The sequence below is a fragment of the Apium graveolens genome, unplaced genomic scaffold (assembly GCF_009905375.1).
Source record: "Apium graveolens cultivar Ventura unplaced genomic scaffold, ASM990537v1 ctg4842, whole genome shotgun sequence".
In the NCBI taxonomy this organism is placed as follows: domain Eukaryota; kingdom Viridiplantae; phylum Streptophyta; class Magnoliopsida; order Apiales; family Apiaceae; genus Apium; species Apium graveolens.
In genome coordinates, this window is record NW_027418714.1 from 27,896 (window position 1) to 43,083 (window position 15,188).

The window sequence follows — 15,188 nt, forward strand, 5'->3', positions numbered from 1 at the left end:
AAAATTGTTATATAATTTCTTGAAACGTAATGGCAATGATGCAAATTATAATGTTTAATCACATATCATGTAAATGCAAGAACATATAAATCTCAAGGGGGAGGTTGATCAAGCAACCCCCTCTCATGTGTTTCTCTTGCAACGCCCCCCAGAAACAAAACCCTATTCAATTTTCGATTTTTTTTTGTTTTGGTCTCGGAGCGTGTCCAAATTATCGCGGGAAGTGTAACGGATACTTATTTTTCGACGTCATTTATCTTTTTTTTCTATTCAGGTAACATATGTTGTTTACCACTTGGAAAGTGTCACTTTCTTGAATACAATTTGGTAAGAGTTCCTAAAATTCTTACCCATTTTTTTATCAAATGATATAATGATATAGCAAATATATAACATATTTTAATTTATGTGTGCATATTAATGCACACAAAAATTGCTATTTATTATACAACACATCAGCATTTAAAGAAGTTTTTGGAGAAAAAATTTGGGAAACCTAACATTTCTCAAATGATCTGTACACAACTGAATTAATTGCAACTTTTTTATTATATCTCACAATGGACAAAAAACCGAAATTGAGGATACAAAAGTAACTACTATTACCTTGAAATGGCTACAGTTATATGGCATGCCTATGAATTCTAGATTTCGGGAAATGACTCTCAATTTGCCCTGTAATGGGGATTAACACTGCATTGGGGATTAACACATTCTGTATTCAGGGCTTTTCGAAATCAAATCAAAACATATATCAGATGATTGTTCCTCTGGTTCGGTACATCCTCTGGTTCGTCAAACTTAAACATACTTGTTATTGTTGACCAATATATTTGGGGCTTCCAAACTAAAAGTTCAAGAACAAATATGAGCTTGCCAGGTACATATTGCAAGACAAACCGGTGGAAAATGGTGAAATTTGATAAAGAAATATCTAAAGTAGCCAAGTCATCAAATCATTTAAAGTCAAAGTTTGTGCCTATATTTCGAGGCATAACACAATACATGGAAGTCCAGCACACAAAATTTTGCGAAATTCTAAGGAAATAGTCTACCAGCTAACAGACCAGTAAAAAAAGTAAAGGAACAGCTAGCAATACAAAAGTTTCTTACAACACAATCTTCTGACTTAAACCGCTGCTCCCTGTCTACTACATAAATACAAAGCTAAAATACTATTGTTCCTGGCTGTGTTGGAGTCGACATTTTGTGGACATTAGACAATAGACCAACTGCAGAGAGAAAAAGTAACACTGAGAAATCTCTACGTTTAATAAAGATATATAATGACTACGGCAGATTATAAAAAATAAGACTATAATTTGAAGAAACTACATGAAAATTAACTGGCTGAGATGGTCAAAAAGTGAAAATCAAATAGAGAAATTCGGGAAACCACAACAGTACCACATCTCCATCACTCCAGACAAGATCATGACAAATTTGATAATGCACTATTAACATATATCTCGACAACTACCGCATATTGCTCCTAAATCCCGATTGTTATGTCGAGGAGAAGGTTGGCTGTGTAACCACATCCGTACATGCAAAGCAATATACATTAGTTTTTCTGACGTAAAAGAAAGATGTCTTTTAGTCAACCTCTTCTCTTACCCCGCAGCAGCAAAGTTACATTTTTGTCAACGAGTATAATTAACTGTAGTTACATTATTCTGCCACTCCATAACCATATACTTGATAGTTTCTTCTTCTACAATTATCCCTAGTATAGGTGTTTAATGTCTCTTCAGAGTTTTATTTGACTCATGTGGTCCTTGTATTTTTGCTAATTCATGTGGTCCTTGTTTTTTTTGCCAAGTCATGTGGTCCTTCTTAAGTAACAGATTAAGATTTCTGTAAAAGAAAATAGGCCGTGCCAATGAAAGTTGACTTTGCCAAGTCATCAAACATACTAATATATTATTATCTCTTCAATAAATTTTTTTGGCACCTTTTAACCAAAATTTGCTCCAATGATTGGCACTCAAAGTTGCCAATATCTCCATACAAGTATAATATAAAACTAGATATGCAGGTACATGTCTTTAATGGGTTGTAATACATATTTTTCATTTTGGGAGGGTGCCAAAAGTTGGCAACTGTGGTTGGCCCTCCTCTATCACTCCAATGGAGAGCCAACAAAAGTGTGATGCCATATCATGCCATGTGGCACTTTAGCACTCTTTCTGGCACCCCCATTGGAGATGCTCTTAAATAATCAAATGAGAGACTGTCAATCACAAGGTCAACCGAGTCCTTATATTCTTAGACGCTGCAAACTTTTTCAGGCCTCGCATTATATTTCTTCGAGATAGTAGTCGATCAAGTTATTTTGCTAAAATCGAAGACATATACAAACACCTTTTAAAGTCTCCCAAGACCCTTCTGTACCACTCTCTTAGTTACTAAAGACGAAAAGACTTCATAAAAAGGTGTAATAGAAAACAGTTATCCAAAACCCGTGTTAAAAGAAGTTTCCAAAAATCAGTTGACAATAATGATTATTTTAGAATTCATATTTTAAAACTATTTACGAATGATTGCATGGATTTTGATTTCTACAAAATCTATGCGATCATTTATCTTTTTAATACATTATATTTAGCAAAGATATTTACTTTCTTATATGTGAGTTGCTAAATATGTAAAACAAATTCTAGTAGAAAAATATTAAGATGATAGTTTATGTAAAAATTGTGAACTGTGTTGAAACGAATATCTTTAATATAAAAGATTTACAGAAAAGGTTCAAAAATAGAAAATAAACTTACATACAAGTAGGTTTTGTTTCCTGAAAAAATATAAATAGCTTTTGTTTCGGTTTCATATTAGTTTAACTTTGTTTTTTTTTTAAAAAGGAGGAATTTAAGCGAGCAATCAGATGACACTGAGGCTCTAATATGGCGTTGTTCAGTAATCATCTCAGGAAAAATTTCTGAGAGTCGATCTTAGGATCCTTGTTCTCAAATATGATTAATAACATGTAAGAATTATCATCTTTTTTTCGAAAAAACTGACATGTGTAAAGCTAAAAATGTATATGTGTTCATTAGCAGGAAAAAGAAAATGAAGGTATACTTGAGGACACAATAACACTCACAATTATCTGTTGCTTACTTTTTGAATCAGGTGCTGGGGATAGCTCAGATATTAATTAATACACGTATTGTATAATTGTAAACAAAATGGCACAGCAAAGACTTCATGTGGTCAAATTGAGCACTAATTTTAGAGAGGAAGACTTGCTAGAGAAATTAGAAATGTTATGCAATTAATGTCACACTCCCTTCCAGATGATCATTTATTCGCAGAGAAAGAAGGAGAAGAACAAAGATAATGACAACTGAAACCTAACAAGAAAAGACCCTAAGTGATGTTCTCAGTATAGCAAGTAAAAAGAATATTCTAACTTATCATATAAGACACGGTACAAAAAACCATAAGACAATTAATTACCATTTCCACAACTCGCAACCAAGAACACTGACACTTAAAAAAACTTAAAAAACTAAAATCTACTATTTTATATTTGTATCATCAAATATCACAAGACTGCTTCACCATGAGCAGGGAAAGGGACAAGGGGTAGGTAAGAAAAGAGCTAACCTTTTCTCATATGCATCTGTCAGAACTCTGAAGGATCTTCATCGTCAATAAAAATAACCCTTGCAATTCAAAGATGCACATAAGCACCTCTTCCTCCTCAGTGTAGCTTTGTCAGACTTAGGTATCCCATAATCAAATGTCAGCTCTTGCATAGGTGGAATGTGACCAATTGAATAAAAACCAACATGAAGATACGTTTTCTCTCCATTATCTCTCAAAACTGGCTGCCAGAAAACATTTGGAGAACAGCTATGGTTCATGAAGCGAGCCACATTCCCACTATTCTTAGCACTGATAACAAGGGGAAAGGGAACTTCTGCAAAACCATCTGAAGTATAGTCCAGAGGAGGATACGCCCGGGTAGCATCAAATATATACTCTTCGTGTTCACTTCCCAGCAGCTCCATCATACTGGATGCATCGATGACATCTCCAGCATACTGACATATAAACATTCCACTGCGGATTGGATCCCAGGATCTAAGTCCCCAACCTTTATCTTTCGTTCTGAAAACCTCCAACCGGACTTTTAATCCTGCTTGGGACACCCGGTTTCGGCAGTTTGGAGGGCATAAACAAGAAGAACCACACTCGTGGATCAAGGATTTGTAATTTAGAACTACACCAAGTGAGTTGTATGGAAGAAAGCCTCCATTCCTTTGAACACAGGGGCAATTTGCGTCACCAGCTTGGCATCCACCATGGCAAGCACAGCCTGATGAAGGAACGGGCAAGTCAAATGGTTTATCATACCTGAGAGTAGAAGAATATGTGAAATATGCTGGACCCTTTTCATCATCAACGTCATTTACAACAGATACAGGTAGAGTTTCTATCCCTGAAGTAAGGTCAGGCAGGATAACCCCAATCCTTGTACCAGATCCCGCCTTCCATTGATCAATTGATTTCCACAACGTATACGCTTGTGGCTGACCAGGTACTCTAACAAACTTGTACTTAAACACATTATAACCACCTTTTCCTTTATCTACCCATGACTCGTGTATTTTATAAAGGCCATCATAGATGTATATCTTTCCAGTTCCATTAGGGACATCCTTCACCCCCCTTACAACTCTAACAACATTAGCCCGATGCAAGCTCTTTTCCAAAGCAAGGTTACCCCTTTCAAGTTTCTGATCAAATATTTGACCATCTTTCCTTTGAACTCCACCTTGTCCGCTATAAATCAGGACATCCCCATCCTCGCCATCATCTTCATATCCTCCTGACGAAACAATGCTGACAGCCACAGGTTCATCATCAGCAGAGAGTTTAACAGTCATATAATCTATCCCGGCCATTGTTGGGGCATGCATTCCTACCATACACATTTCCATCCTGAAAAAGAAAATATCACCTACTTCAACTCCGGGTACAGTTCCAACCCTCTTCGTGCTATTTGTCCTAGCCCCCTTAGTCATTAAAGTTGTAGCAGCCTTTAAGTCTGGACGATTAGTACCCCCTGGAATATCTTCTTTAGCTTCACAAATCTGAAAAAGTCTTCTCCGAAACAGATTATATGTGAGGAGTACTCGTTTAACTAACTCCTTATTCCCATCAGCTTGTTGATGTGTTTCCAATGCTGTTAGCTTAAATGCTCTCAAGAACTGATCAAGAGTATCATCAATGCTTACTTGAATCGATGAAAGATTAGCTGGACCCTTTGCCCTCTTTTGAGAGCTCCCTCTTGGCCTCCTTCCACTACTTGGATCTTCACCCTGATCAGAGTTTCCATAGTCATCTTGTGCAGCTCTACCCTTTCGGGCCCTGCCTCGTGCTTTGGATGGCCCTGCATCTCCATTTGCATATTGTGTGTCTGGAGTTCTAAAAGAATTCAACGGAACTGGAGACGGTATGGTATTAGCAAAATTAGAAGCCCTCTGTGAGTCATTTCCGAAAGCAAACGGGTGAAAGGGTGCACCCCCAGGCGCAAAAGGACCGGCTGGAGGTACACCTGAGAATGGGGCAGATGAGCCCATTTGGGGTGAAAATATTGGTTTAAGACTTCTTAATGGTTTTACATCCAAAACCCTAGACTTGTCAATAGGGCCTGTAGGATTAGAATTTGCACCTCGCTCCATTGCTCAGACACCACTTCTTTTTTCACTTTTAAAGCTACACAGATGTCAACTTCTCATACAAACAAAGTCGTGAAAAATCCTTCTACACTCTCCTACCCACTTATAATCTTCTTCTACACAAGCAAGCAAAACAAAAAAAATCAAAATACAAAATTTGAACAAACCAACATGTTAGACCCTTGAAGGTGCAAACTTTAGACAAGTAACAGGTCAAATCCATACTTCTTACAACATGCAAACAGAAGGCCAAAAAACCCAAAACCTAATATACATTAATTAGCTTAGAAAAACACCAGCAAAGACAATGCATACATGATATCACTACAATTAACCAACTAAACAGCATGATAGACCCTGAAAACTGAGGAAAAGGTACAAACTTTAACCTAAAAACAGACCCAATCTACTTAATTTCATATATCATTTACCTTCACACAAAAAATCAAATCAACCCAAAAAAGTGCACCTAAAAATAATCATAGAACAAGATAAAAGTTGCAAACTTTTACCTAAAAAGGCCCAATCTACATATTGCAACAATGAAAAATAAACCCTAAAACACACTCATGTAAATTAATTAGCTTCATGACGCCAAGAAAACAAAACCCTAGAAATTAGTTAAACCACAATCAAGACTAACAAGAAATGATAACCCAAATCAGCTCAAATCAATATGAAACCAACACAGTATAAGAGATCCAGAGCAAATAAAAAGCAGAATAATTAATAAAGAACAAAACTCTAAATAAAATTAACAAAATAATTAGTAAACCAAAGGGTAAAACAAAAGCTAGTTAAACGGGATTAGTACAGAGTCTTGAAATTTTAAGAAACACAAGATCTTAGGTTAGACAACATACCTGGTGGGATTATCAGTTGAATTGCGTTCTAGAGAGGAGCAAAGAGAAATGAGGAGACTCTTTTGTTTGTGTTTAAGCACACTTATATAAACTCTGTGTTTTATTATGTTCGGTACTTGCATACATACATATACATGATACAAACGTGTGTGTACTTGAGTAGAATCTTTGGTTAAACGGGTCACTTTATCGAAGTACTGAAGCAAACCCACGGTTACATATCCCTCTTTTTCTTTTTCTTTTGAAAAAAATGACAAAAAAAACTGATTTTTTTTAAAAACATAACAAAAATAATTATTTAGAATAAAATGATCAATTTTAGCCGATTCAATATCTCATTATCGGTTCGCTATCCCAATTTTTATAAGGTACTACTTCATTGGTGGCAACATTTAGGTATCTCAATTTTTATAAGATACTTCATTAATAGTTGGTTATTTCATATATATGATATTTCACTCACAATTTGTTAAACCGAAGACTTCACTGATAATTGGGTATTCTTGGGTATTTCATTGGTTAAAATTGACTAACTTTTCAGAAATTAGTCAGTTTTATTAATTTTATATTAAAGTAGGCTAAACTTACCCTTTCTTTGTTGATAAACCAAAATCATGATTAGATTTTAAGTGCTTATTTAATTTCATGTTCAAAATATTTCTCTTTGAAATAAACATCTTTAATATTATTAAACTGAAAAATGCCAAAAAAATTTGTAAATTATTAAGAAAATATATGTATAACTGAAAATTCTTGTGTGCCATGTGTACACAAAATCACTAACTTCTTTAGTATAATCGGTTTGGATGAAAGGAAGATCGTCAATATTTACTTGTTTTGCAGACTATTGCGTGAATCCGTGGGGTTTACCAAATGCGTATCTGAAGGGTAGCGGTTCCGGGTTACCTACGATAAAAAAAATAATAGTAATAATTAAAGAAGATTGCGTATACGTGTTCCATATAAAAATTAAAAATTTCAAACACACATCTGCTTCATACGTATTTAACGGATATATATTGCGAAACTTCTTGTTAAACGGTATTTTGGGCATTGAAGTGCAAAAAATATGTATTTTTGTCATTTTTTCTTCCTTTTTAGTGTGCTTGTGTTCTTTAAAGTAAAAAATGTTTAAAAGAAAAAAATGAGGAAGAAATTGAAAGTGATACCGTATATATTTGCAATTAAAAAAGGTGTTGATATTTGCTTTTGACGGGTATTCCTAACTTATCTATTTTTTTATTTTTTTAACTTTCTTATGCTTTTTTATAATAAACTGGGTAAAATAATTGGAAAAGATTAAACACAAATGAAATTGCACAATTTTTTTTAGAAAATAAAGATCTTGTTAAGCTAATATATGAATTAACAAATATATTCTATACTACAATCTTCGGTAATATACATTTTTTAGGAAAAATGGTAATTGGATGTGATACCACATAAACCAAGTGGTATCGCATCCAAGTTCGTAAGGTTGACAGTTTTGTGGCGTAAACGTCAATATTTGTCTAACTGGGTTGAACCGTGTTATTGTGTTGGTAAGTGTTGGAAATACTTATTTATCATAGATTGGTAGACTAATATACATTTACTTTGTCTAAGATGACAAGAATCACATAATGATCTTTTCAAAGATGATTTTGGGTTAAGCCCGCTTTTAAATGACTAACATTTGTTGGCTAAGTATAAATCACTGGTCACACTTATGATGAATTGTGGCGACTTAATTGGATTATGATCATAGATGAAGAATGTCCATTTTCTATAAAGGTTGTTATTATACAATTTGACAAGGGTAAAAAGAAAATCAAGAAGTTGAAAATTGTACAAGTTATGGCTGACAATATGGTTTGTAAAATTGTAAGGGTTGGCTATTAAAACACGGAAACAAACTTGAAAACTTTCTAGATGGGCCTTAGTCAATGTCTTCAAAGTTTGGAGGCACTACTAGAATTTAAGTTATAAAAGAATTGGACGTGCGTGTCATTGCACGTCGACATATAGTCATCAAGTTGTGGTAACTTGGGGGAGAATTCTTAAAAGTTAACCTAATCATCTTATGGTAGTTGGTTTTGGGGCAGTCGCATGAACCGCATATGAATTTGCATGCCTGATTTGTGGGAGTTGGTTTTACCATTTAGAGAAATGAATTTCTCAAAAATATTAGTTTTATAATGAGGATATCAAACACAGTAATAGGAAAAGGTTTGTAAGACCTTTATGCTAAGAATCATTTTAATTATGAGTTCATTAGGCGATCGAGTTCATGATCAAGTGTCGTCGGGCTATGTGGCAACACCGATAGGCGTTTACGACAGCTTGGGCGGCTGGGTAACTTGAGTTAATAGGGGGTGACAACTTCTATGTGGGATAACATATGTTTGCCAATTATATGGGTGACGATGGGTAAAAAGCTAAGTTGGGGTGATGACCCTTAGTATCACAATTTGAAATGAAAAGGCCCAAAATCTTACGAGAGCTAAAATATGGCCCTTTGTATCACTAAAAAATACAACTTTTTTTTTACGTTTTTTATCTAAAACAAGAAACACAACTATTTCTTGCATGTATGATGATAATCATTTTTATTGATTTTTTATTTAATTCAGAAAACGCAACTAAATATTGTGTTAGTTGTTAAACGCATTCAATTCATGTGTTTGTCCAGAGGGAACACAATATTAAATTGCGTTGCTATTGTTTCAAAAAACTAATTTAGTGTCAAGGGGATTCGAACCCAGGTACATTGAGCGTGCGGAGATTCAAAATCGACACTTAACCACCGAGCTAACAATAACAATATAACTATAAACGCAAATATTAATAGCGTTTTTGAGTGATATAAAGGGCCATATCATAGAACCTGTGAGATTTTGGGCCTTTTTCTCCAAGATTGTGAGATAAAGGGCCATAATTCGCTAAGTTGGGAGTTCAAAACTGGCTAAAGAAAAAGATAAAATTGTGGGCACGTCTGTAGCATATGATGGTTGATTTATATATGTGATATAAAATGTTTTAGAGAGAACTTCATTATCAAGAGAATCAAGAACTAGGGAACCCCTCTCTAGACCGTTTATTATTATTATTAGGGGTGAACATGGGTCGGGTTGGACGATTTTGACGTAAAAAATAACCCAAACCAATATAATCGATTTATAAAAATATAACTCGTTAACAAAAAACTTTTTTGAACCCAACCCTATTATCACGATCTCGGGTTAGGTCAAGTAGGGTTGGGTTAGTTGGGTTATATTTTCCTATCAAAAATTAAACTGAAAAAATGTACAAAATTTTCAAATATTTGTCTAATATAGCATAAATTATAGCAGATGCATAAGTTTAATCCTAATATATTTATACTCTTAGTTGAGTAAACACATACCAGTTCACAACCTACTACCTAAAAGTACTCAAGCTTAAAGGTATTGTAAGTGATTTTACAGTGGATGGGCAAGCCATGTATATACAGGTCTAAAACTGAAAATAGTAAAATAATGTTTAATAAAATGATGTGGGCACTTTATCCGGTATATATATAATTCTTGGACAGGGTATGTATATTTAATTTGGATGTATGGATTTAACCAATCTCTTGAAAGGAAACAAGTTTAACAACATACAGTTCTTCATCCAAATTTAGTTACCGACTTTTACTAGGACTAGAGTAGCAAGGAAACAAATATATATTTGCTGTTCCTGATAATTTTATCAAACGAAATGGCAAATATGTACTTAAACATATATACAAAAAGATGAAAGCTTTAAAAGGATATTACATATGTAATGCAACCCAAACTTCTATTTTCAAAGAAAGGCGAGTACTATTTCTAATCGGGTTTGGTCAGGTTGATTTAGGTTTATAATCAGTTAATTCCTGACCCAACCCAATGTAATCACGTTATTTAAAATGAAGTCGTTCAAGATGCGGTTTAATTGGGTCGGCTTATTCGGCCGTAAAAAGGGTTGGTTTGGGTCGGTCAGGTTTCGTTCACCCCTAATTATTATTAACTAGTTTTATATTCGTGTAAGACACGTGATTATTATAAATATTTAATAAAAAATTATTAGAATTTTTTTTTGTCATTTTACTAAATTTTAATATAATAGTTTTATTCCTTAAATAAATTTATATTTTTTAAATAATGTATTTTGTACTTATATTTTATATTTTTATATTTGACCATAACAATATTTGTATAACATATAATTATTTTTACGATATATCAGGCCTGTTAAATTGTTACCAATTTATATTTTACAATTATGCAGATTTATCTTTTTTTATTTTAATATTTTAACCTTTAAATAATATGTATTACATGTTTATTTGTAATGAAATCATATTTTTTAGCCTTGTTGCACGGTAAGTGTAAACTATTGATTTTGATGGATAAAGACTCGGAGATAAGCTCGATGTGTGACTCTACTATATCTTTAATTTTCTAAGTTAATTTACTATATTAGATATGACAACCAGACCATTTTATCTCTCTTACTCCAATTATATATAGGATATAATTAAATAAATATGTGAGTAAAAGTCAGGGGCATTTTAGCGATTAAGTAAATAATTCAATGTTAGATATATTTGAGATGTCATGTCTGTAATATCCGGGATATATCGTGTAATTATTTTGCTATTAAATAATTATTATATGTGTTCAGTATCTATTCTGTGAATTAAATTGTTAAGTGTTATCTGTATTTGGATATTCAAAAATAATATTAATTGAGTATTTTTAATTTTTATATGTCCAAAATAAAATATAGATAATTGTCATATCTTCCTAATTATTTTTATGATGATTTATGAATTTATAAGAATCATATGAAATTTCTAAAATCTTTTTCCAGGTATTTAAAATCTATTTTATAAAAACGGGAACCAACCGACGTCATCCGTTGTTACGTTTTTGGAACCCGAAACTCTTCCGAGAACTCCTTCCTAACTTAATTGTAATATTCCGAGCATTTTCCATGTTTTGACTTTTTCGATCCGGCGTACGATTTGTTCTGCGCGGGTCCCAACGCCACATTTTCGATACAATATTCGTTTCGGTAAATCAATAAAACCCGTATTTTCGATAAACGGAAGCTTTTTATTAAACTATCCCAATTATCACCTCGTAATACGTGTAACCAGGTGCTGAGACCAAGACCGCAGTACAAATTGTACTGGTTTGGATAATTATCCCGAAAACCGATACCGTTTGGATCAGTTTTTATAAATAAATGTACCATTTTATATCCGGAATGATCCAACGGGATACTAATTTTCCGTAAATATAAATAGTCCTTTTACCGTATTTTATTTCGTATCAAAATCATTTGCAGACAGATAACTATATAATTTTCCAGAGAAAAACCCTAATTTCATAAACTGTTCTAAGAATCAAACAGCAAAACGAAGGCGTTACCGATCTCTGTTTTCAAAGCTTGAGTAACCAAAACGAAGGATTTGAAGTGTTCTACCAGATTCTGAGCTTCGTTTTACTGCAGAAATCAAGGTTTATTTTCTATATTTTTATTTATTTTTGAATTTATATTATTAAAAATATGAATTTTTGTTCGGATGATTGTTTGTGTGATTTGATGATTGCATGTTGTAGAGCTTGTTTTCCTGATGATTTTGATATATTATACGTCTGATTTGGAAGTTCAATAACATGTTCAAAATTGAGTTTGATTTTCGAATTTTAAAATTAGGGTTTATAACCCGTATGAATGTTCTTAATTGAAATTTGGGGGTTTCTTATTCTGGAATAGATAGATGTTGTGGTATAGTGGGTTGTGTTCTCTGTGAAATTTGCAATCCAGTCGTATAAGTTTCATGAATCAACGAGGTTTGTAGAGAAGGGAGTTGTGTTTTGAATATTTTCGAAGTTCGCCGGAAACTGACAAACTTCACGGCCAAATTCCGGCCAACTCAGAGATTGTTAGGTTGTTTTGATTGCATGGTTGTGTTCCTGGTAATTTGTAGATGTGATCTGGAGCTTGTGGTAAGGTGAGGAGGCCGGAATCGTGTTCTCCGGCCAACCCTGCATTTTCCGGCGACGGAGGTGTAAAATTGCAGTTTGATACCTGAACTTTTTGGGACGATGCAGTTTAGTCCCTGAAGTTTCCAGATTTTGCAAATTTAGGATTCCTGTTTTAAAAATATTCAAAAATCATATTTCCTATTTATTGTTATTATAAAAATTCATTTTTAATTTCTGAAAATTCTAAAAATTATTATTTTAATTCCGAAAATTATTTTTAATTCAAAAATAAATCTGAATTAATTAGTTAATTAATTTCAGTTAATTTTTAATTGATTAATTGGTCAATTAATTCGAAAATTAATTGATTAATTGATTTAATTAATTATTAATTGATTTTAATTAATTATTTAATTAGATTTAATTATTTAAAAATGATTTAAAAATTCCGAAAAATAGTTTCGAGTTTTAAAATATTATTCTAAATTATTTCCAAGGCTCGATAATTATTATAAAATTGTTTCGAAGCCAGAATTGGCCAACCGAACCCTGTTTATTACCCTGAAATTGATCCAATGACCCGTTTTAATTCCGAAAAATGTTTTAAAAATCATTTTAAATACCAGAAAGCCTATTTATGACCCGAAATTTCTTTATAAATGATATATAATTGATTATGTGACGTATTATGTGTTATATGTGACTTGTTGGTTGACTGTCGGTCTGTATATTCGATATTTACTTCATCATTGCATAACTTTCAATCCGTTAATCGGATTTGGGTAAAACGAAGGGTAGATAGAAGTATGTAGTTGAATATAATCATATGAGTTGAATATTGATAGATGCTTATGATATATGAGCAGAAGAGGCAAGACGTAGGAAAGGGAAACAGGTAGTTGAGGAGTAAGGCGGTTGAGATTGGAAGCCAGTACAGTATAGTAAGCTAATACCAGGCAAGTGTTCTGAACTTTCTCGAGATATTGTAGTACTTGGTAGTCCTGTTGATATTGCAAGTGCTTTGAAGCACTGAAACCCAAACCCTGATTCTAGTTATTGTTCTTGAGCCGTAAACCCTATTCTTTCTAAGCCATTGATTATTGCATACCCAAAGACGAACCTCAAGTATACGATACTACTCCACAAATACATACAAACTAAATACCGAACACTGAATCGAATTACCCACACACTCAAACCATTGTATCCTATGCTTTGAAAGGCAAAATCCTTGAAACCTTGAAACACTGATTCCTTTGTTATCCAATTCTTTCATTACCCAACAGCTAAGCTTTGAAAATGCCATATTGATCCTCATGAACTCTGAAACCATTTCATTATGAAACATCCAATGTTGTTAATGAATCTGTGTATTGTTTATTGTTGCTTATTCTGTTATTATGCTAGAATTGGATTGTTTTTATAAAATTGTGGACCAGATTCGTGGTTAGACCATATAATGGTCAAGTTAAGCCAATATGTGCCTTGGATCCAGTAGTTAGAGCAATGCTGTGTGCTTTGCTCGGGGTTAGTGCGTGACTGATCAGCAGCCTAACCTTGGTTTTTAAAATAAAAGTATAATATCCAATTCTAAATCATAATTCATTGTTCACTTGATATCATAACCATATTTACCTGATGATCATTATTCTCAATTTTGTCATTGTGACTTGCTGAGCTAGTTAGCTCATTTGTGCGATGTTGTTTATATTCTTTCCAGTTAAAAAGGAACAAGTTGGTAGCGAGGATCCCCAGTCCAGCGCGAGAGCTAGGGGTTCAGGTTGATCGAGTTAAGCTAGCAGGCTTCTTTTGGAATAATTTAAGTTTGTAAAAGTTTGTAATAATGTTTAATACTCAGTTTGAGTTTGAATGGTTGGGATTTGAACGGTTTGTAATATAAGTAGATATGTTTGGCTTGTGTGCATACTTTAACCTATTGCGATCCATGGTAGTTGGTAAGTAGGGTCACTGCATTATTATTATCTTTATTATTGTTATACGCAGGTTATAATTAAGGTGTGTGTGGACCCCAAACTTCTAACCCGGGTTTGGAGGGCGCCACAAGTTTAGGTATCAGAGCTACAGGTTATAAGTCACTGACACAAGCCTAGGTTAATGGGAATGGGTAGAGGGTTAGGATTAGAAGTAAGGAATAGAAAGATAGAACGTCGAGAGGTTGAGTGCTTCGGCATAACCGGTATTAGTATAATTCGCGTCGTGGTTCTAGATTCTTATATTGCGATATAATTTCAGATAGCAGCGATGGCCGACTCTTTTATTCCCGTATCAGCTGATCACTCAGAGCCTTCAGTTGGAGCGCCATCATCGAATCCACGTCCTGTTATTCCACCAGCATTGGCTATTCTACCTCCACCTGTGTTGCAGCCCGTACCACTGCAGGCTATTCCACCCCCAGGCATGAGGCCACCTATCAGAGGACCCCCACCAGCTGATTCAGATTCCACCGGGCATTCAGTTGCGAGTGCCCCATTTCAGTCCACATTGCCCCCAGTTCCTTATTACCGGTATGAGGCTCTTCTATTGGAGCGTGATTCCTTGTTGGCTCAGATCAGAGAGTTACAGCATATCATCAGGACTACAGATGTTGATCGTGGTGTGAGGGAGCTTCGAGAGGAGATTCATGTGACACAGAG

General features: G+C 34.0%; 1 protein-coding gene across 2 annotated transcripts; it reads right to left on the bottom strand.

Annotated features, from left to right (window-relative positions):
* Positions 1 to 903: 903 nt before the first annotated feature.
* LOC141702296 (histone-lysine N-methyltransferase, H3 lysine-9 specific SUVH1-like) lies at positions 904 to 6,711 on the bottom strand. Of its 2 annotated transcripts, XR_012567069.1 has the most exons (4): positions 6,554 to 6,711; positions 3,610 to 5,806; positions 3,250 to 3,353; positions 904 to 1,232 (listed from the first exon to the last, which is right to left on the bottom strand). XR_012567069.1 is itself a non-coding variant. In XM_074505994.1 (3 exons), exon 2 carries the CDS (start codon positions 5,691 to 5,693, stop codon positions 3,654 to 3,656), a length of 2,040 nt encoding a protein of 679 aa, XP_074362095.1. In that variant the 5' UTR covers positions 5,694 to 5,806; positions 6,554 to 6,711; the 3' UTR covers positions 904 to 1,232; positions 3,610 to 3,653. The 2 variants fall into 2 exon arrangements, 1 of the variants encoding a protein (XP_074362095.1); XM_074505994.1 differs by lacking the exon at positions 3,250 to 3,353.
* Positions 6,712 to 15,188: the final 8,477 nt, after the last annotated feature.

Bases quoted from the DNA above. Each gene is read 5' to 3' on its own strand.
- LOC141702296 (XM_074505994.1), bottom strand. From the start codon at position 5,693: ATGGAGCGAGGTGCAAATTCTAATCCTACAGGCCCTATTGACAAGTCT.